At 42.2% G+C, this 21,366-nt stretch overlaps 1 protein-coding gene across 6 annotated transcripts in view; it reads left to right on the forward strand.

The window, feature by feature from the left end:
- The window catches only part of ARHGAP26 (Rho GTPase activating protein 26), a 470,919-nt gene that overhangs the window by 136,206 nt on the left and 313,347 nt on the right, over positions 1 to 21,366 (forward strand). For all 6 annotated transcript variants that reach the window (XR_010840265.1, XM_059062235.2, XM_059062236.2 and 3 more), the window contains exons 7-10: positions 5,902 to 6,006; positions 7,488 to 7,617; positions 11,149 to 11,249; positions 18,007 to 18,101. Coding sequence is in view for 5 of the 6 variants with exons in the window: in XM_059062235.2 (XP_058918218.1) it covers positions 5,902 to 6,006; positions 7,488 to 7,617; positions 11,149 to 11,249; positions 18,007 to 18,101 (431 nt within the window). In the remaining variant the exon portion in view is untranslated. The remainder of the gene's footprint in view (positions 1 to 5,901; positions 6,007 to 7,487; positions 7,618 to 11,148; positions 11,250 to 18,006; positions 18,102 to 21,366) is intronic.

Raw genomic sequence — 21,366 nt, forward strand, 5'->3', positions numbered from 1 at the left:
GGAAACTTTAGAGCCAGCTTCCTTTCCAGCAGTGATCTCTGCCAAGATCTCAGGTCAAAATTCATATCTTTCTGCAGGGTCTGTGAGATGGGGAAAGCCATCTGTCAGAGAAAGCAAGCTTGTTGATTTCCCTGCTTGGGGCCCAGAGGTGTTAAAACCAGCCATTCAATCACAGGTTGACTAAAAAAAAGTCTCATCTCTCTCGTGGCTGGGGCAGGAATTCAAATGCTGTCATGAAGAATTAGCCTTTGGCCTTTTTACTTGCTTTTACTAGAACTTCTAGAGGAAAAAAAAACAGTGTGATTCTCATAATCTTTATGTATACTTTGGTTGATATTATTCTATAAATACCTGATTTTGATGAGTTGAATTTTAATTGAACCATCCTATTTTTGAGTTGTTTTTTTTGTGTGTGTGTCCATTTTGATGCCTCCATATAGTGAATCGGATATTGTATCTGTTAGCTTTTGCTGGCTAACAAATAAGCATAAAACCTTATACAACAATAGACGTTTATTTCTTACGCATCTGTGGGGTTCATCCAGTCTAGGCTGGGCTCAGCTGGTTGACTCTGCTCATCTAGGTGGGCTTTCCTCTCCTCCTCCCCCACTGTCTCCTCTTCCTCCCTTTCTTCCTCCTCTTTTTTTTCTTTTTAAAGAAATCTATAAAGATTTATCCTTCTGTTTCCTGGCATGCTATTGTAGTATATAAGTGTCTTAGGTTTTTTGAGAGGCAGCGTAGCATCATCGTCAAGGGCTCTAGAACCAGACTGCCTGCATTTAAATCCCAGCTCAGCCATTTTCCAGCTGCACATTCTGGGGGAAGTTATTTTTTGAGCCTTAGTTTTCTCCTCTATGAAATAGGTATAATAATACCATTTATCTTATAAAGATGTTAGGAGGATTACCTGAGTTTATCCAGGTAAGATGCTTAGAATAGAGCTAACCTAAGTAACACCCAGTTATTATATAAGTGCTTATTAGGACCCAGTTAGCGATTATTTTTTATTCTGAAGTAGAGGAATATATCAATTTTGGCCACCCAGGGCCTCCTCAAGTGAGCAAATGAGTCAATTGCCAGTATTAACAGGGCCTACTTGGTTTAATATAGTCTTGGTAAATCTAAAAGCATTTATTTTCTGAATAGCATAGAAAATGCTGATGACCCAGCTGCTCTGTCTGAGGAGCTCACAGTCTCCTTGGGGAAGCAGTGTCTATGGTAAAGAGCTAGCCAAGGTAGAAAGCAGTTCAGTGCCGGCATGCATAGGATGGTTGTACCAGAGGGATTTAAAAAGTAGAGAACCATTGTGGTTCGCAGTTGTTTTTGAAATCATAAAGTGAGGCACCTGGAGAGCTAATGAAAAAAAAGGTCTGGTCTCATGTTAGAGTGAAGAGAAAGTGGTAGGGGCTTGTCCTGAGTTAAGTTAAATGAGTTGGCGGAGAGGTTGGATGTAGATGTGTGACCTTCACTTTTCTATAGAAGTTCTTGTTTCTGAGCACACCAGTTGATTAGGCAGGTAAGTGGCTGGAGCTATGGCTAGAGAGAAGCGAGTCACACAATGAAAAAGCTGCTGACCACATCTCTGGTTCTCAAAGTCTTAGAAATACAAATTCTCAGGCTCTACCTGACACCTGAAATTTGCGGGTAGGGCCCAGTCATCTATATTTTTGTAAGCCTTCCAGGCGATTCTGCTGCACATTAAAGTTTAAGCCGCTGACCTAGATTGTACAAAAGAAGAACGTGAAATAGCAGTCGATGATATCAGCTGAAACTCTGTCATGTTCTGTGTGAGTTATAAGTGCTTTACCACATTATGTCATTCAATCCTTATATCATCTCTGAGGGTAGGTACTGTTTTTGTTTTCAGATAAAGAAATCTGACTTCTGCAGGGTCACACCTAGTAAATAGCAGAGCTGTAGTGGTCTGACTCTTAATCTCTATGAAACAGCATTTGACTACTTAAGGGCGGAAAGGAAACAAGCAAAAATATCGATTGAACTAAATTGTTGGGGTGCCTGGTGTGGTTATTCATGTGTTGAGTCGGTTGCAGTCAAGGGAATCTTCCAGCCATTCAAGGGACCTCCATGTACATCGACTATGTTTATTTGTTTCTTAGAAAGTAACTTCAAGTGCCGGAAGTTATTGACCTTCAGAAAAAGAAACAAAATTTTAGTATGCTAAGGAAGAAAAAAATCAGACTTCTGGGATCTAAACCATATATTTTTGTGTGCCCTGGAAACCTTAATTTTCTTGTTGAGGTACTAAATGTTCTGGAGATTGAGATTGCAGATAATGACATACTGGCTTCATGAAGGTGAAGCCATATTCCATCTGTTCCCCTAAGTTTTCATAATTGAAGGTTGCCTACTGCTGCAGAGAGCTCACTGTCTGCATTCGTCATGCTCCACAGCCTCTGAATTTCGCCTCCAGAGTATTTCTTGGTGCTGTGCCTTCCTGTCCTTTCTCACGGCTTCCGCCCCATTGCAGGTTGTCATTCTTTCGGTTTGGTCAGTGGCATCCTGTCCTGACCCTGTCAGCACAGTGCCTTTTCTGACACATCAGTCTGATTCTGTCCTTCTTGCTGAGCAGCCCCTGCCAGCATGCCTGTGCTAATTAAGCCCATTACATAGATGATCTCAATGTCTACCATAATCCACTGTGGTAATAGGTTAAAGACAAGTTAAAGGGAGTTACCTGGCTTACCCAGCCCAGTTTTTCATCCCTTTACTGGCTGCCCTTCTCTTCATCGTGTGAATGAATGGTTCTTGGTAGTTGTATTCTTCTGCTAGGGATGCTGTAACAAAGTACCACAAACTGGGTGCCTCAGAACAACAGAAATGTATTGTCTCATAGTTCTAAAGGCTAAAGGTCTGAGATCAAGGTCAGCATGGCGCTGCTGCCCCTGAAACCTGTAAGGAAAAATCCTTCCTTTCCTCTTCCTAGCTTCTGGTGGGTTCCTGGCAGTATCTGGCATTCCTTGTTTTATAGATGCATCACTTCAATTCCTCATCTTCACAGGACTATCTTCTCTCTGTGTTTGTTACTGTGTCCAAATTCCCCCCCTTTCTAAGGACACCAGTCATTTTTGATTAGGGCCTAATGGATTCATTTTAAGTCGATTATCTCTGTACAGACCCTATTTCCACATAAAATCACATTCTGAAATACTGGGGTTTAGGACTTCATATCTTTTGGGTTTGGGGGAAAAAATTCAACCCAAAACAGTAGCTCTATTCTATAAATGGAAAAAACTTAAATTTATCACGTAGTCCAGAATGATGTAACCATCACTAATAACACAGATACATTTTTGTTTATTTTTTTAAAAAAAATCTGTGTTATCAGCTAGGAAATAGGAATAAATTTTTCTTACAGTTATTCTCAGAGGAAAACAAGTAAGGGGAAGAAGGCAGAGGAGGGTTGGGAAGGTCTTTCTCTGGCCCTTCCTTTGTCATGCTGTGAGTGCGTGTCTGGCTGTCCATGGAGGAGACTGGGTGGACATGCTGGCTTCTCTTACCTGACAACCAGGTGAGGCTCCAGCAGGTGCTTCCTCTGTGTGTGTGAGTAGAACCATTTCTTTGAGGCAGACAGATCCTTCCATCTCGGGAGTCCTTCTGTGGGCCTTGCCCAGCTCCCTGAGCAGTGGACTTTCATTTCGTTTGGGGTCATAGGTTCAAAGATTCATACGGTGCGTGGGAGGTAGGGGAGGGGACGAAAGATGCTGTGAGGGGAGAAGGAAGGAAGTGGCCCAAAGATAACAATACCTAAGGCATCATTTCCTGTAGAAAAAAATGGACAATCAGCCATGATACCAGAGGAAGTGAAAACCAAAATAAACATTGGCAGCTCTCTGCCTTTGGAGTGCTTGTGTGTATACCCAGGTGGCATCTTAGCAAGCTGTTTGAGATAGTTAATTACCCTGAGTAAGAGAGGCCCTGTTGACTTTAAGTGAAGCATAAATCAGCGTTAATAGAAGGAATGACTCGAGAATCAGCTGCTTATCTTCTGCATTATTCTCCAATAGAGGGTAACTCAGTGCCCTGGAAAAGTGATGGGGCACAGCCGTCAAGGACAACAGGGAGGGAAGAGATAAGAAAGGACTGTTGTCCTTGTGAATACTGGCACTAGGTTTGGCATAAGAGCTCCTTCTTCTCCACTACTGGAGCCATTTAGAAGGAAAAGTGTGGGCCACGTTCTCAAAAATGTATTTTACATAGAGGACTTTGCAAAGACTTTGGTCATCTTTGAAGAAAAGAGTTCATTATTAGTCTTTGGTGACTCTCTTTGGCTTACCACCCATTCCTTAATTTAGGTGAAGGATGTATATATGGTGCCTCTAGATGTTTTTATAGCCAGAGGACCCAGCAGTGCCTGTTCCCTCTCCTCTGTAAGGATCTAAGGGAATAGATGCTCCAGGGACAATGGCAGCAGGAAGTCAAGGGATCATATTGTTTTAAATTGGGGTTTTGCCTGACTTTTCAGTGCAGAGCTCTTTGATGAAGTGGGCTGGGCATGTAGCTTTGTCTGAAGACAGGTCAGTATATACCTTGGTGCTTACCGTTCCTGCCACAAGCAAAGTGTGAGAGTTTCCTTTACTCTCATTATTAGGGCTGCTTCTCAAAAGAGAGTAGGTGAAATAAAGTGAGATTGTGTTTAATAAGTAAAGGTATGTTCATTTAAGGACTAGAAGATTAAACCCCACAATGTAAAGTGATGCAGCTGTGTCTTGTTGTAACATGTATTTGAGGCAGGTCAGAGGGGACAACTCAGACGGTGTGAGTTGGCATTGAGAAGTTCAAGTTAGAATGGGGCTGGTCCCCAAATGTAGTAGAACTGAGCTTGTGATGGAGGTGAGGTTCTGGTTCTTCTGAACCTTGTTCAGGCTTTAACTATAAACCTGTCTTCAGGTTGAGATTTGGGACCGAGGCAGGATATGTAGAACTTGGGAAGGGGCAAGGGAAGCATAACAGCAGTGAGTTTTACATATGGGCACTGAGAGGAGAGACGGCAGGAACATTTATTTAGCTTGGAGAAGTGAAGGCTGGCAGGGGCTCAGGGTGGGGACATTAATGGTTTTTAAGTATATGAAGGCATGTTGTGAGAATTGTAGTGAACAGATGTTTTCACTCTTCATTAAAGACAAGACTAAACAAGGAATGGGCTTACATTTTAGGCTGTGACACTTTAAATGAGAATTTAGGGAAACCACCTAAATGAAAATGTGGGAACATGAGATTATTTTAATAAAGGAATCCAGAGTGTTTACTTCTGGAGAGCTTCTGGAAAGTACAGAAACACACTTGAGCTGAAGTCTGATCTGGATGATTTTCTTTGATTTGACTTTGCCCGTTAGACTGCAGACTCAGGACACACCAGCTTCCTTTTCTCCCTTCCTTGCTGGTTTATCAATATAACCACACCCTTCTGCATGATAACCTGATATTATGAATATACTAGAAGGAGACTGAGTGGGAGCCCTGGTCTTCAGCTTCTGAAGAAGTGATTTTCTAAGGAGGTGATGAGGCTCACAGGGTAAGAGATTGGATGTTGGTGCCAGGAGACCTGGTTTCAAATCCTGGCTGCCACTTGCTGTGTGTTTTGGGGCAAGTTAGTTAACCTCTTTGAATCTGCTTCCTTACTAATAAGTTGGAGATGATAGCAGGATTCATTTCAGAGATTGTTATGAATATTTAGTGAGACAGGGCATATGAAGTTACAGTGCCTGGCATATAAGAAGTGCTCAGTAAATGATAGCCATTTACTATAATTTGATATGATAGCCGTTTACTAATAATTTACCTTATTCTAGACTTTCAGACCGGGGCTGGGAACTCAGATACAGCTCCGTAATACCTTTTAAACCTGCTTATGTGAAGTTTGCCCTTCTGCCTTCATTACAGCTACTGGCATTCCTACAAGGACTCTTCACTTTCTATCACCATGGTTATGAACTGGCCAAGGACTTCAACGACTTCAAGACGCAGTTGACTATCAGCATACAGAACGTGAGTAGGCGAGGGGACAGGCTTCCTTTCCCTTGCTAAGGGAAGGAAAAACAAAATAGGGTCTGGTTGCATACAGATCACTTAAATGGACTGAGATGCAGGTCGGGAGGATGGGTCTTGCTTGGGTTCAAAGGGCAGCGGGGGTCAGGCATTTCTAGGGTGCTTCATGGTCCCAGGTTAGAGCATCATCCTCTCCTCCATTATTTCAAAGCACTATTTATGTCCTCGGAAGTGCTGCTGCTGATTATGTTTTAAATCTGTAGCGCCAGAATCAGGATTTCCTTTGGCAGTGGAAGTCCCAGCCCCACCCAGCCTAGCCTCCCTGTATGCATCTAGCTGCCTGGCCTCATAAAGCCATAGAGTGTGTGTGTTCAGGGGCTGGGGATGGGGTACACATGCTGGCCTTGGGCTCAAAGGATGTGCTGTTGTTCAACTCTCAGTGAGGCTGCCAGGAAATCCAAGTAGGTGCGCCTTACTCCCAATCTCCTTTCCCAAATTGTAAGCAGCAGAACCTTTGCGTGCACAGAATCCTGCTTAGGACTCTGGTTAGCGGTCACTGGGGCTCAAACCCCCTTCTTCCCTGTGTGATGGGGCCACTTTAATCTGCATGTTGTCTTTGTCTCTAGATGATCCTGTGTCCAAATAAACCCAAGTATGTCCGTGTGGGTTGGACTGCGGGTTGCACTGCATGCTTTAAGAAGCCTGAGCTTCCCCCCTCATGGTTCTCTGCAGTGCCTCAGAGAACAGGAAGTTGCAGGGTCTTGGATGAGCTGTCACAAAGCATGGCTTCCCTTGGGCCGGGTCCCTCAGAAGGCAGACTCTGAAGTGGAGATGTATACAGAGCAGGTCCCCAGGAGGCAGTGTTGGCAGAAGCACGTGTGACAGAGTGAGGGCAGCAGGCCCTGCCAGAGGAAAGGCTGAGTGGTGAGGACTCAGCCGATGCCCCGGGCCCCCTGGAGCTGGGATGGTCCCTTGACCCTCCCGCTTTGGCCCCTGGCTTCACCTAGTTGCTGGGTGCAGGGTGCCCTGGGGGAGGGGTAACCTTAAGTGAAGCATCTCCATTTGAGGAGGGAGCCATCAGCAAACAGCTGGAGAAAGAGCATCCCTGTCCTGGAGGGAGGTGGAGGGCGTACCCTGTTGTGGACCATCTGAGTCAGAGTGGCCTGGGATGCTTGTTAAAAATGCACGTCTGGATTGAGAGGCGCTAAACTTATCTTTCGGGGTGAGAACTAGTCATTTGCATTTCCTGCCGGTTCCCCAGGTGATTTTGATGGTCCCTAGAGTTTGAGAGTTATTCTGACATAGGGCTTTAAGGCCAAAGTATATTTCTTAAAAGGGAACATTTTTGCCTGATTCCTAGATGGCTGAATGTTCCTTACCTGGTTTTAGATCTAAGAATTCTGTAAGTTGATGTTCTGAAGTGCTAGAGATGGGAACAGGGTTTCATTTCTTTGATTTGAATAAAATTCCTTTCATCCTAGACAAGAAATCGCTTTGAAGGCACCAGGTCAGAAGTGGAATCCCTGATGAAGAAGATGAAAGAGAATCCCCTCGAGCACAAGACCATCAGTCCCTACACCATGGAAGGGTACCTCTACGTCCAGGAGAAACGTGAGTGCTGGGTCGGCCAGCAGTGTGGGTGTACTCATGCCTTTTTCCCAGGAGCTGGGGGGTGTATCCAGTAGTGCCTGGCCTGGAGTATGTACTTTGATGAAGGAGAGTGATTTTATAGTTAGGTTTCCTAGGGGAGAGATGCTGTCCACAAGGTCTTGTCTACCTCCCAGTGATGTGTTATGTTTCCTTTGTAACTGGGAATTTCCTTGCAACCTGGAATTCACTGAGGCTCTGAGGGGCCACTTCTCTCCCTGGTGTCACTCTACTCTTGAGGTTCCTGTACCTTCAATATAGCTTTATGTACCCTACCCTTGGTGTAGAGGCCTTGGAAAGGTCTGGCTGGCTGGACCTTATTGTTATATCCTTCGGTAGACTTAATAGTTGGTGATTTTGTTTTCATTTGAGACTTGTTTTAGCAAGGCCCAAACAATCATGACTTAGGCCCTTTCTCTCTTCTCCTCAACCCCTGTCATTCCAACACTTAAATTTTATGAAAAGTAGAAACAAAAGCTCACTTCAAGAGCCAGGAAGAAGAGCCATTGACTTCACCATATGACGTCAAGGAAAGAAATGCCAGGTGCTGCTAACCCAGAGTTTTCAACGATGACTCAGATTCGTGCACTGGGCTATAGCACTCCCAGACTTAATTCATGCGTGCAGTGCTAGAGATTAAAGAAAGCGCATTGTTTTTCTTTAATGGGTAGCTGTTCTTGTAGTCTCCCACCTGTGCTTTCTGGCTGGGCACTGTTGATTTAGGATTAGTTAAATATCTTCACTCCTATCTGCTTCCTAATGGAACAAAACACTCAGTTTCAGTAATTATTCTCTTTAGTGATTACTCAAAAATTTTCTTGGACTTAAAATTGTTCCCTGGTGACAGAGGTGTAGTGATGGGGTTGGAGGTTGGAGCATAGGTTGTGATGAGAATTTTATGTCCCTTATTCTTGCAGGTATGAGCTTGTTAAGGCTTGTAAAAAAAACAGAAGCTACTTTAGTTGTGTGTTATACCTGAATATATGGTCATATCTTCTTTGCCCAATGAGAAGACCACCCCCAAAAGTTTTAAGTCAGCTTGAAAATAAAAATTTTTAGGACTGTAAAAATACAGTTCAGTGTCCACTTATAATACTTAATTTATTAATATTGGTCACTTACGTGTAAAGTCAGTATAAGCACTCACATGACATTGTACAATTTTATTCAAACACTTCATGTGTTTTGTCAACATTAATGTCTTGATTATCATTAGAACCGTATTTTGATTCTCCAACACAGTGGTCCAGAGCATATCATTAGAATGCGCCTTTTTTTTTTTTAATTTGGAAGTTTTTGTAACTTATTATTTTGAAGTAGTTTCAAACATACAGAAAGTTACAGTATAAAGAACGCATATGACTTTTACCCGGAGTCACGAATTTTTACCATTTTTCCAGTTAGATCATTCTTTCTCTCTCTGTATGGGTGTGTGTGCACATCACAGTCACACACACACACACACACACACACACACACACATTATAATTTTTTCTGAACCATTTGAGAACAGGTTGCATATACCATGCTTCTTGACTTCAGTGTGTATTTTCTCAAAACATTCGTTTATGTAACCACAGTTACATATCCAGGAAATTTAACATTGATAAGATATTTCATCTAAACAATATTTCATATTCCCATTTTGTCATTTGTCCCAGTGATGCCCTTATAGAGCATTTGTTTTCCTTCAGTACAGGAGCTTGTACAGCATTTAGTTGTCATAGGATGACTTTAGTCTCCTTTACTCTAGAACAGTTCCTCTGATGACATTGATGTTTTTGAAGAATATCGGCCAGTTCTTATATAGAATTTTGTTCATTGTGGGTGTGTCTGATGTTTCCTCATGATTAGATTCAGGTCATGCATCCCTGGTCAAATCCTACATAAGTAATAAGTAATGCTGTGTTTTTCCCGGGTACCACATCCGGAACAAAGGATGTTCCTCTGCCCTCTGTGGTCTCAAGGTACTTTCTGCTTTCCCCACTGTGCCGTCACTATGTTTCCCTTGCAACTGATAAGCGGTCTGTGGGGCGGACACCTTAAGGCTGTGCCCTTCCCTCATCAAACTTCTCCTCCCATGGAGTTAGCATCCATAGACAGTCCTGGCCTGGACTGACCTTTACTGTGTTGGTTGCAAAATGGTGATTTTGCAGCTCTGACACTCCCTCCATATTTATTAGTTGCCTTTCGGTGTGCTATAAGGAAGCGTCCTCCCCGTTTCTACCTCCCTCCTTCTCTCCTTTCCTTCCTTCCTTCCTCCCTCCCTCCCTCCCTTCCTCCCTTCCTTTCTTTCTTTCTCTCTTTCTCTCTCTCTCTCTTTCTTTCTTTCTTTCATCTGTCCATCCATCTTTCTACTGTCAGTATGGACTTTTGAGTTCCCATTTTGTTCATTAGGCTAAATCCATTACTGTCCTTGTTTATTATGATGCTCAAAGTGTCCAAGATACAGCACTTTTGAAATCTTTGTGTTGTGCTGTCACTGGAATTTATTCTCTAAGCCACAGAAACACAGTTGAATGGTTGGTGTTTTCATTTGTCCTTGATGCTCCAATGTAGACACTCTGTTGCTTTTTAAGTATACTAAGTGACATCCAACACTTGCAATGGGCATTCATACCTTGAAAAATAATTATTAAGTGTCCGCTAAATCTGTTTTCATGTTATCGTTATTGTTTTTTAATCATATCTGCTATGTGATCTCTATAAGCGTCCAGAACTCGTATTGATTGAGATCCTTGCAGGCTAACAATGCCAATCATACCTTCTTTCTCTAACAGTACTTTGTTGTTTGAAATAAGGTAATTGGCCAGGCACCTGATAAAATCAGATACTGTCAGAATTTGTCTGTAGGGCATCTGCCTCTTTCCTGAGGGATAATTTTGAGGGACAAACTCCTTAGATTACATTTGAGCATTTACAGTTACTTCTGTTCCACATGTCTGGTGTCTCTGGGCTTTCCTTGTCTGCTTTTCAGATCTTCTTGAGTACTGCTAAAGTAAAAATTAGGGGTTTGGAAGTAGGTCAGAACCCCTGTACGTGTGTGCACATGGTTGCAGAGCAGCTGTGTGGGAAGCATGAAGCCATCACACCAGATGGGAATGGAGACAAGCACTTTGAGGAGCTTTTCTGTGTTCCTTCTTAATCATCTTACTCCTGTCAGGGCAGAGAAAGGAGACTTCAGATGGAGATTGATAATATGGGAAAGTGAATTAATTTCCCCAGGGAACCTCTACTTCCCTTATATTTTAAGACCCATCGGATGCAGCATTTAGTGGCAAACAGTCTTTCTCAGTCCTTGGGGAAAGCCCTGGGTCGGTTCCATTTCCAGCTTGTGGAATCAGATTTCTGCCTGTTCACGTCTAGCTGGTGTGGAGAGTGTATCGCCCCTAGAAACAGTTTAAGGATAGGTGAGCATTGTGAGTTACTGGTTGTGTGTTTTTCCAGCATGCAGTAGACGTGTAGAGATGTTTTATGGGGAATATTACCTTGCAGGTCATTTTGGAACTTCCTGGGTGAAGCACTACTGTACATATCAACGGGATTCCAAACAAATCACCATGGTACCATTTGACCAAAAGTCAGGAGGAAAGGGGGTGAGTTCATTTTTAAATTTCATGTTTGATTTGCTTGGTTAACATATGATGAGTATAATGCATGTTTGAAGTAACACCTCCAATTTTCACTGTAATTTTCTTAATTTTTGTTCAGTAGTTCCAGGAGGCATGGCACCTGAAAAAGTAAATAAAACAAGATGATTATTTTGAGCACTAAGTTACATTGGCAGCTGCAATTAAGAAAGCTTTTTGTATTTCACATATATACAGTGTTAAGTGTGTATAATGTGTTTAGATGCTAGAAATTCTTGGATGACCTCATCCTGTGAAACTGATTCTTGTCACTCTCACCCAATACCCAGAGGGCTGCCAGTTGGCAGTTTAGGTGTCCCAATTATCTGTTGCTATGTAACAAGTCACCCAAAAATGTAGCGACTTTGAAAACAACACCAGTCATTCTAGAATTTCCTACAGTTTCTGTGGGTAAGGTCTTTGCGGAGCATTTGGATAGATGGTTTGGGCTCAGGGTTTCTTATGCTGTTTCAATCAGATAGTGACTGGAGCTGGATGGATCATAAGGGTCTGAAGCAGCTCTGGGCTGGTCAGATATAGCTCTCTTCCTTTCTCCTGACCTCCTCTCCCATTCTCTTCCTTCTCTCCCTCTTGCTCTGTATAGTCTCAGGGCCTGTCCTCTGGCCTCTCTACGTGGACTATTTTGGGTTTCCTCAGAGCATGGCAGCCTCAGGGCAGCTAAAGGATTCAAGAGTGAATATGCCAGCAACAAAAGCAGACCCTGCAAAATCTTTTAATGATGGAGGCTTAGAAGTCATATTGCCTTAGGTTGGCCCCATGTGTTGGTTGAAACAGTCATGAAACAGTCATAAAAGCCCACCCAGTTTCAGTGTGAGAGGACATAGGCGCTGCCTCTTGATGAAAGGAGTATCAGAGTCTCATTGCATTGAAGCGCATGTGGGATGGAAGATATTCTTGTGGCCGTCCTTGGAGGAGATAGTCAGGCTGCATCTGCAGGGTCCCCACTGCTGGGAGCTCCTTGCTGTGCCCCAGTGGTTCTCCTTTCCTGTGGGAGCACTCTGTCTGTCTGCATTTTCTTTTTAGGTGATCTGTCTTTTCTCTCTGGCTCCTCATAATATCTTCTTTTTTTTTCTTTTGGTATTCTACATTTCATTATGATAGTCCTTTCTGTGAATTTTTTTCTTTTTTTCCCCAATCTGTTGTGCTTAGGCATTTTGGCCTTTCTGGATTTGAGGATTGGTGTCTTTCAGTAACTTTGGAAAATTCTCACCAATTATCATTTTGAATTTTGCCCCTCTCCCCATTCCTTCTATTATTCAGTATCTCCTTCTGGAGATATTTAAATATTTTTTAGCAAAAATATTTATATGTTTCATTTCTTTGAATCTCTGGACTCAGTTCTGGATAATTTCTTTTGTTCTATCTTTAGTTTAAATAATTTTTCGGCTGTGTCTAATCTGTTGATAAAATAGTCCTGTGTAAGTATTCCAACCCTGGCCTTCTTCTCTGTGGCAAATTTTTGTGCATCTGTTGGGTTTGCATATGTGCGGGCATTATAGTGTAGAGGTTAAGAGCACTGGCCCTGAGGTTGGACTGCCCGGGTCAGTGATGTGACGCTGTTGTCATTACTGTTAGCTACTCGCCCATGCTGTCCCCTTGCTCTCTGCCACTTCCAGTTTTTCTTCCCGGCTTTCTTTCTCTTAGACCACAACTCAGGAGTTGATCAGCATCTCTGTCCTTCCCTGTATCAGGGCAAAAAAAGCCAAGGCTCTTTTAATGTGTCTTGTTAGGGGTAGAGTTGACTTATAAATAATCTCAGGAAAGCAGATATGTGAAAATATCAAAGCATAGAGAAATTACAGAGTTAGAAGGAGTATTAAAAATCTCTGTTAATAGGAGTTCCCTGTTATTCATGAAATGGAAATAGAGTTAGGTCTGCCTTTCTTGGGTCAAGTCATAGTCCTTTTCTAACTCCTAGTTCTTCTAGAAATCAGTTTCACTGAGTTATTCTCTCACACAGTCTTTATTTTGGGACCGTTTATCTTGTGCTTTCCTAAACCTGGAGTGAAGAACTCTCTTGTATTTTCTCTACTCCTTTTGTACCACACTTGAAAGCGAAGGGCAGAGACAAATTATGGTGTATATTTGGGACTCCTTAGACTTTAGTGGGATAATAGGAAACGCCTCACTGAGTTGTTAAGAGGCTTATATGCATTAGTGTATATAAACTTCTTGGGACTGAGCCTGACACATAATAGAGGCTGCCATATTAGGAGCTTGATATTATATGAAATAATTTTTCTAGTAATAATTACTTATATTTATATTTTGTTTTATATTTTTCTAAAATATTGTCCTTTATCATCCTGTTTTATCCATTTTTCCTGCTTTACAAAAGAGGAAATTGTGGGTCAGAGAGAGAGAATGATTTCTAAGGATGTATGTTGAAAGAGTTACTTTGAACCAGTGCTCAAACCCTGGTTCTGGAGCCTACATCTCCTGATTCTGAGGTTCATCATCATAATAAAAGAGAATAATACTGTATATGTGTAAAATAATAGTTTTCCATGACGCCACTCTGTTTCCTCATCCTCAGGGTGAGGAAATGTGAAGACTGGCTGTCCAGAGGTGATGTCTTCTCAATTTATACAGGGGAATCATGTGACGTCATTGTATGTGTGCTTGTACAAAGCTCTCCTAGGAGCTGGCGGCAGACTTAATGTAGAATATAGGGTGTTTTCTTTTCCTAACACGCTCTTTGTCCACCCTGTCTCTCCTCCCCTGTCCCTTTCATTTGGATTATTTTCCTTTGAAAGTAACTGCTTTTCTCTTAGCCTCAGTCCAGGAGATGTGAGCGGCTTTTCTGCATCCTCTTGGAGACGAGGCCTGTGTGTGGTGAAAGACAGTTCCCTGCATTCTATCCTGTGAGATGAGGGCGCTCTCTGTGGGAGCCCTGGAGCAGCCCAGAGCTGACCTCGTCCCTTTCCTGGCTTGAAACCCTTAATATGTTCTCCCCTGTTCACAGGATACAGACCACAGTCTGCATGATCTGGTCCCTGCTTCCCTCAAGCCCTTTCTCAGTCCAGTTTCCCTCTTGCATGGGGATTCCAGACACACTGGCTTCCCTTCAGTTCCTCCAGGGCTCCATGGACCCCCACTGCAGGGCCTTTCCACCTGCTGTTCTCCACCCCTGATCTGTGCTCCTGGTTTTATCTCCTGTGGATCCTTCAGGTCTCAGCCCAAGAAAGCCTTTGCCGACCTTCCTGCTGAGGTCATATCCCCTTAATGTAGGTGTTTGTAGCACAGCATGCCTCTTTTATTGTAGTGTTTGTTACAGTTATAACTCTTCATTTATTTGTTTAAGTGATTGTTATCTCCATCCCCTGTTTTTTTAACCATGAGTACTTGAACAGATCATCTTTATAGATTTTTCCTGATATGGAATGGTCATCTTGGGAACAGCGTCTTATCTTCTTCTTATTTCTGCTTATATTTGACAATCTTTTATAGTTCCCCTGTTTTCTACTGTTTCTCAGAGATACCTCCCCCTAAGCTTTCAAAGTGAGAGGTAGTCCAACGCCATTAAATCAGAAATAGAGTTAGACATTAACATGATCAGAAGTCCATATGTTTGGGCATTTGCAGTCATACACTTACGTGTTGCAGAAGGAGCAATTCTCAATCTGAGAAATTAATCTTAGCCATTCAGTAAAAGACAATAGATGTAAGACTTGTGAATATAAACTGTCTCTTCCTAGGTCTTCTGTGTTTTGTGTGCTATTCTGATATTAGTGGGTGGTTAAGTTTTACCATACGCAGTCACATTTCCTATTATTCAACAAGCTAGGAAAGCTTGCTATTTTCCCTCCTAGTTTAGGAAGAAAGATTGGCAGATATAGGAGAAAAAGGAACCCTAAAAAATTCCTACGTGACAGGAAGAGAAGAAATCAGGGGCAGAAACCTCTATGTTTTTAGACAATAAATTAGTGTTGTGTGATAAAACTGTTGAATTCCATTTGTACAATGGAATATTACCCAGCAATAAAAAGAAATAAGCTCTTATTTTTTGTACCGTGGATTTAAAAAATTGCCTTTATTGTTTTAATGTTTAATTTTTATTTATTTTTTATTGAAGTATAGCTGATTTAAATATTACCTAAGTTTCAGGTGTAAAACATAGTGATTCACAATTTTTAAAAGGTATACTCCATTTATAGTTATTATAAAATATTGGCTATGTTCCCTGTGCTGTACAATATATCCTTGTAGTTTATTTATTTTATAGATAGTAGTTTGTACCTCTTAATCCCTATCCCTATCTTGCCCCTCCCTCCTTCCCTATCCCCCCTGGTAACCACTAGTTTGTTTTCTATGTCCGTGAGTCTATTTCTTTTTTGTTCTATTCACATTTGTTTTATGTTTTAGATTCTACAGATAAGTGATATTATACAGTATTTGTTTTTCTATGTCTGACTTATTTCACTAAGCACAATACCCTCCAAGTCCATCCATGTTGTTGCAAATGGCAAAGTTTCTTTTTTAATGGCTGAGTAGCATTCCATTGTGTGTGTGTGTGTGTGTGTGTGTGTGTGTGTATGTATGTATACACCACTACTTTTTTTTTTTAAACATCTTTATTGGAGTATAATTGCTTTACAATGGTGTGTTAGTTTCTGCTGTATAACAAAGTGAATCAGCTACACATATACATATATCCCCATATCCCCTCCCTCTTGTGTCTTCCTCCCACCCTCCCTATCCCACCCCTCTAGGTGGTCGCAAGGCACTGAGCTGATCTCCTTGTGCTATGCGGCTGCTTCCCACTAGCTATCTATTTTACATTTGGTAGTGTATATATGTCCATGCCCCTCCCTCACTTTGTCCCAGCTTACCCTTCCCCCTCCCCGTGTCCTCAAGTCCATTCTCTATGTCTGTGTCTTTATTCCTGTCCTGCCCCTAGGTTCTTCATAACCATTTTTTTTTTTAAGATTCCATATATATGTGTTAGCGTACGGTATTTGTTTTTCTCTTTCTGACTTACTTCACTCTGTATGACAGACTCTAGGTCCATCCACCTCACTACAAATAACTCAATTTCATTTCTTTTTATGGCTGAGTAATATTCCATTGTATATGTGTGCCACATCATCTTTATCCATTCATCTGTTGATGGACACTTAGGTTGCTTCCATGTCGTGACTCTTGTAAACAGAGCTGCAGTGAACATTGTACACCACTACTTCTTTATCCATTCATCTGTTGATGGACACTTAGCTTGCTTTCATATCCTGGCAATTGTAAATAATGCTATGAACATTGGAGTTCATGTATCTTTTTGAATTAATGTTTCGTTTTCTTTGGATATATACTTAGGGGTGTAATTGCTGGATCATATGATAGTTCTATTTTTAGTTTTTTGAGGAACCTCCATACAGTTTTGTGCAGTGGCTGCATCAATTTACATTCCCACCAGCAGTGTACAAGGTTTCCCTTTTCTCTACATCCTCACTAACATTTGTTATTTGTGGTCTTTTTGATGATAGCCATTCTGACAGGAGCAGGATGATACCTCATTGTGGTTTTGATTTGTGTTTCACTGATGTTGAGTGATGTTGAGTGTCTTTTCATGTGCCTGTTGGCCATCTGCGTTTCCTCTTTGGAAAAATGTCTATTCAGGTCTTCTGCTCATTTTTTGATTGGTGTGTTTGCTTTTTTGTTGTTGAGTTGCATGAGCTGTTTTTATATTTTGGATATTAACCCCTTATTGGTCATATCATTTGCAAAAAGAAATAAACTTGTACAACATGAGTGAATCGCAAACGAATTATGCCGAGTGAAAAAAGTCAGACGTAAAAGAGCATTCCATTTGTATAAAGTTACAGAATATGCAAACTAATTTGTGATGACAGAGAACAGATTCAGTGTTTGCCTGGGAACGGACTGGGTGGAGGGATGATGGATTACAAAGGGACTTACCGGGAAACTTTTGGGGCTGATGGAAATGTTCACTATCTTGATTGTGGTGATGATTTCACAGATGTATACAGATGTCAAGACTCATAAGTTGTATGCTTGAACATGTGCAATATATTATACATTTAAAAATTATACTTCAATAAAGCTGTTAAAACATATTTATTGTACACCTACTTTGTTCCAGGGCCTGTTTGGTCTCTTGGGACACCAGGGTAAGCAAAAACAGACACAGTACAGTATACCCTCAAGGAGCTTAGAGCCTAATGAGGAAAGAGACATTATTTGAATCATCACTTACAGCAACAGCAAATCTCACCTGTGATCAATGCTGTGAGGGAAGGAGGGGTACATGGTGCTATGTGAACATATCTGGGGGTGTTTGACTCGGTCCAGAAATGTTTCCCTGAGAACTGACCATTGAACCAAGGTCATAGAAGTCCAGAGTTGGAAGGAGACCTCAAGTTAATCTTGTTTCAACTCTTAGCAAACCTATAAATTATACCTATTTAAGCCAATATCAACAAGAATTTAACCTAGCATGGGTTGATGCCATCATGATCTGTTAGTACTCAAGACATTGGGCTCTAAGTATTAAACATGGCTTACAAATTTTATTTGCATGAGGCTGTGGTCTGAGAAGGTTTATGACCAACCTTCCACCTCTTGTGGTCCTGAACACTCAGGTTTGAGAAGATGAAATGATCGCTTCTGTTTATGTGGCACGTTTGTCCTGGAGAGGAGCATGGCCCGAGTTCTGGCCTCTTGATAGTCTGTGTGTTCCCAACAGGGAGAAGATGAATCAGTCACCCTCAAATCCTGCACACGGCGGAAAACAGACTCTATTGAGAAGCGGTTTTGCTTTGATGTGGAAGCAGTAGACAGGTGAGTAGTTGTCACACTTCTTCTCAGGAACAAATATTGCCGAATTTGGATTTCTTTTCCATTCATTCAAAACTGTCTGTTTTTTTCCCCCTCTTTCCCTTCTCCATATTGACCTCAGGCCAGTTACTGATTTGCAAGAATCAGTATAGCCTCCCCATCCTATAGATTCAGCCCTGAACCCCTGATTGGTTGGTTTAATTTTAATGTCAGGGCTTTCCTTCTTGGGAATGTGTGTTATGTCTCAGGAGGATGAATATTATGTTTAAAGAAAACTGACTGTTCAGCATGACTGTTTCAGCTCTTTAAGATTTTTTACTTAAAAATTTTTATGTAATGATTCAAAAGGAGTTAGGTAAAGGGAAAAGTGGAAGAAGTTCTGTCAATTAAAGAAAAAGCTTTTATGAGAGAGTGGCATGGACATATATACACTACCAAATGTAAAATAGGTAGCTAGTGGGAAGCAGCCGCATAGCACAGGGAGATCAGCTCAGTGCTTTGTGACCACCTAGAGGGGTGGGATGGGGAGGGTGGGATGGAGACACAAGAGGGAGGGGATATGGGGATATACATATGCATATAGCTGATTCACTGTTATACAGCAGAAACTAACACAACATTGTAAAGCAATTATACTCCAATAAAGATGTTCAAAAAAATATTTTTTTTGGTTACAGTATTTTGCCTACCACTGTGTGTGTGCATCCAGGAAGGAAAGCAAACCACTTTCGACATCAGTCTTAGGAGAGGGAGCTCTGTGTTGTGTTCCTCAAGATTCACAGTCTCATTAAGTTGTACCATTTCATGGTGTTAAGCTAGTTTGACAGCATTCCAGTTCTTTGAGACACTTTACTTGGCAACAGGTTAATTCTTTGAATGAAAGCCATGAGTTAAGCTTATTTGATCTGTCTATTCAAGATCAACAGTGCTAGCACAAAGATCCTGAAATCTCAGCATGATTGTCCTATAATGCTGTTAATTTATCCACCCCCCCCTTTTTTTAAAAAAAAAAAAGCTACACCACTTTGTCAAGCCAGTATCTACCCTCTCTGGGACATTTACCTGTGGCCACTTCACGGCAGGTCTAGAGGATCTGGAGCGCAAGTACCACCTGGCGTGTGCTGCTCCATGTGCTGCCAGGTTTGAAATGCCTTCTTGTGGCATGATGTGTCCCTGTGTTTTGGCCCCTGAGGCTGCTAGAGTGCCCGTGGAGAGAGCATGCCTGTTTAGCCTAAATCAGACATTCGTGGAAACTAACCGTGTCTCATTAGCAGTCTAGTTATTACAGCTTTGGCTCTCAGGTCAGGCAGCCTGGATCTAAATTTTGACTTTTCTGCTTAGTAGCCATGTGACTCTGGGCAAGTCACTTAATCTTGCAGGGCCTTGATTTCATTCTCTGGAAAATGAAGATGGTTATAGTACCTGGTTCCTAGCATTGTCAGGATTCAAGAAGAGAAGGCATATAAAACACTTGGCATACTAGCAAATAATAAAAGCTCAGCAGTTAGCCTTTATTATTTGTTAATTAGCATGTCCTGCATGTTTACCTGACTTGATATTTCAAAAGCCAGACTCTAAATGCAGAGAAGTCTATATTATTTGTAAAGAAAAGAGAGTATCCCAATCGTTCACCATGTTTGGGTTGTGAGAGGGGAAGGGAGTAGAGAAGGGCTGTATGGTGGGGTAGGTTGAATTGGGGTAGCAAAGGGGGATTGCAAAAAGTGTGCCTCAAACTAAGATGATTCTTGACTTTAAACAAATCCTGAGCCAGGATGCTTTAAGCCCTTGTAGGCATCTCCTCTATTCTAAGCATGGAATTTACTGGAGTTCATATTGTTGGAATCCATGAAAGATGGATTAGCAGATGTGTTTGTGTGGAAGTGGAGCCAGTTGTTTGATGCTGGTCAGCTGATAGTTCTCAGAGATGATCGTCTGGTCTGTTTGCAGTACTACCTGGGTGAGGGCAGTGCCCTGCAGTGCAGCTCTTGTTGGATTTGGAGATGAGGTCAATGATTCTTTCTGAAGCTGAATTGTTTTCTTCTTCAGAAGTTTCCCAGAAGTTGCAGAGAGTTGCTTTTTAGGCAATTAAAACTCGCCATGGTTCCTCCATCTCATTTCCACCCTTGCCAACACTTCCTACCACCTTCCCCATGTATTATGCCTAGAAAAGCTTTGCACGTCCCAATTATAAGCTGAGAGCAAATGTGTCACATTCAGCATACTGAGTGGGTTTGGGAAGTCGATTTCTTCTAGGTCATCATCTCTGGTTCCCTTGGCATGAAGTGGAGGGGCTGCAGTTGTGGTGCAGAATGAGGCTGCTAAATCTCCTCTTAATAAGCAGGAGGGGAGTAGATAGTACTGCTCTATTATTTGTAGTTTTGATGTTCTGTGTATTATGATGCTTTCTGCCTGGGGAGAGCCTGCCCCTTTCGGGGCCGACCAGTTCTTAGAGTCAGCCGAGGGCTCAGCGTGGTGAGCGCCATTGATGTGTGGACTTCCTGTCCAGAGCCACAGCACCTCTACTGGCTCCAACAGCCCAGGAGGCAATATTCCTCTACCAAACACCTAGGGACTACTCCCACAGCCTATTAGCACCTGTGAAATTATTCAAACCAGCCACTCCTAAATGGTTTACCTATCCCTGCCTTGCCTTTGCTGCAGAAACTCTTAACAAAGGTCGTGGTCTAGGCTCTCCCCTCCTACCACTTCTGCCTCCTGGATGATGCTGGTGCTTTCCCACCTGGCCCTGTCTGGTGGGCCAAGTGGCCTGTTTCTAACACCTGTGAATATAAGAAACTTGGTTTGCCTGAGCCCCTTCTGTGTCTCCCCTTGGGGTCACACCTGACTGGCCATCACCTGAAATAACACAGAACATCAATGAAACCCCTTCTCTCCATTTTCTATACAGGTTGTCATCTTTGGTCTCAAAGATTAGGTTACTGTTGGCAGTATTTTCTTTAGTGTCTTTCTGTATTTTCCCCCACATCCAGGAGGGGACTGAGGTGAGAGGGAAGAGGCATTTCCACACACTCAGGGGAGGCATCCCTGGGAACTCTGCCCGGAGTCCTGTTTTCTGGAAGACTCCTACACCTTGCTTTTTCACTAGCGTACTTTAGCAAGGAGGGGATGCTGCTAGCTGTTGTGCTGTCTTTTCAACCTTCCACAGACTTCTCAGCTTCTACCTGCTGAGCTGGAGAGGCAGAGGGGCAAAATGCAAAGTTTAGCACCTAGGAAATGAGAAAGTAAAAGAGGGAATGGTTATATTTAA

This window comes from Kogia breviceps, chromosome 4, assembly GCF_026419965.1.
Source record: "Kogia breviceps isolate mKogBre1 chromosome 4, mKogBre1 haplotype 1, whole genome shotgun sequence".
Classification (NCBI taxonomy): domain Eukaryota; kingdom Metazoa; phylum Chordata; class Mammalia; order Artiodactyla; family Physeteridae; genus Kogia; species Kogia breviceps.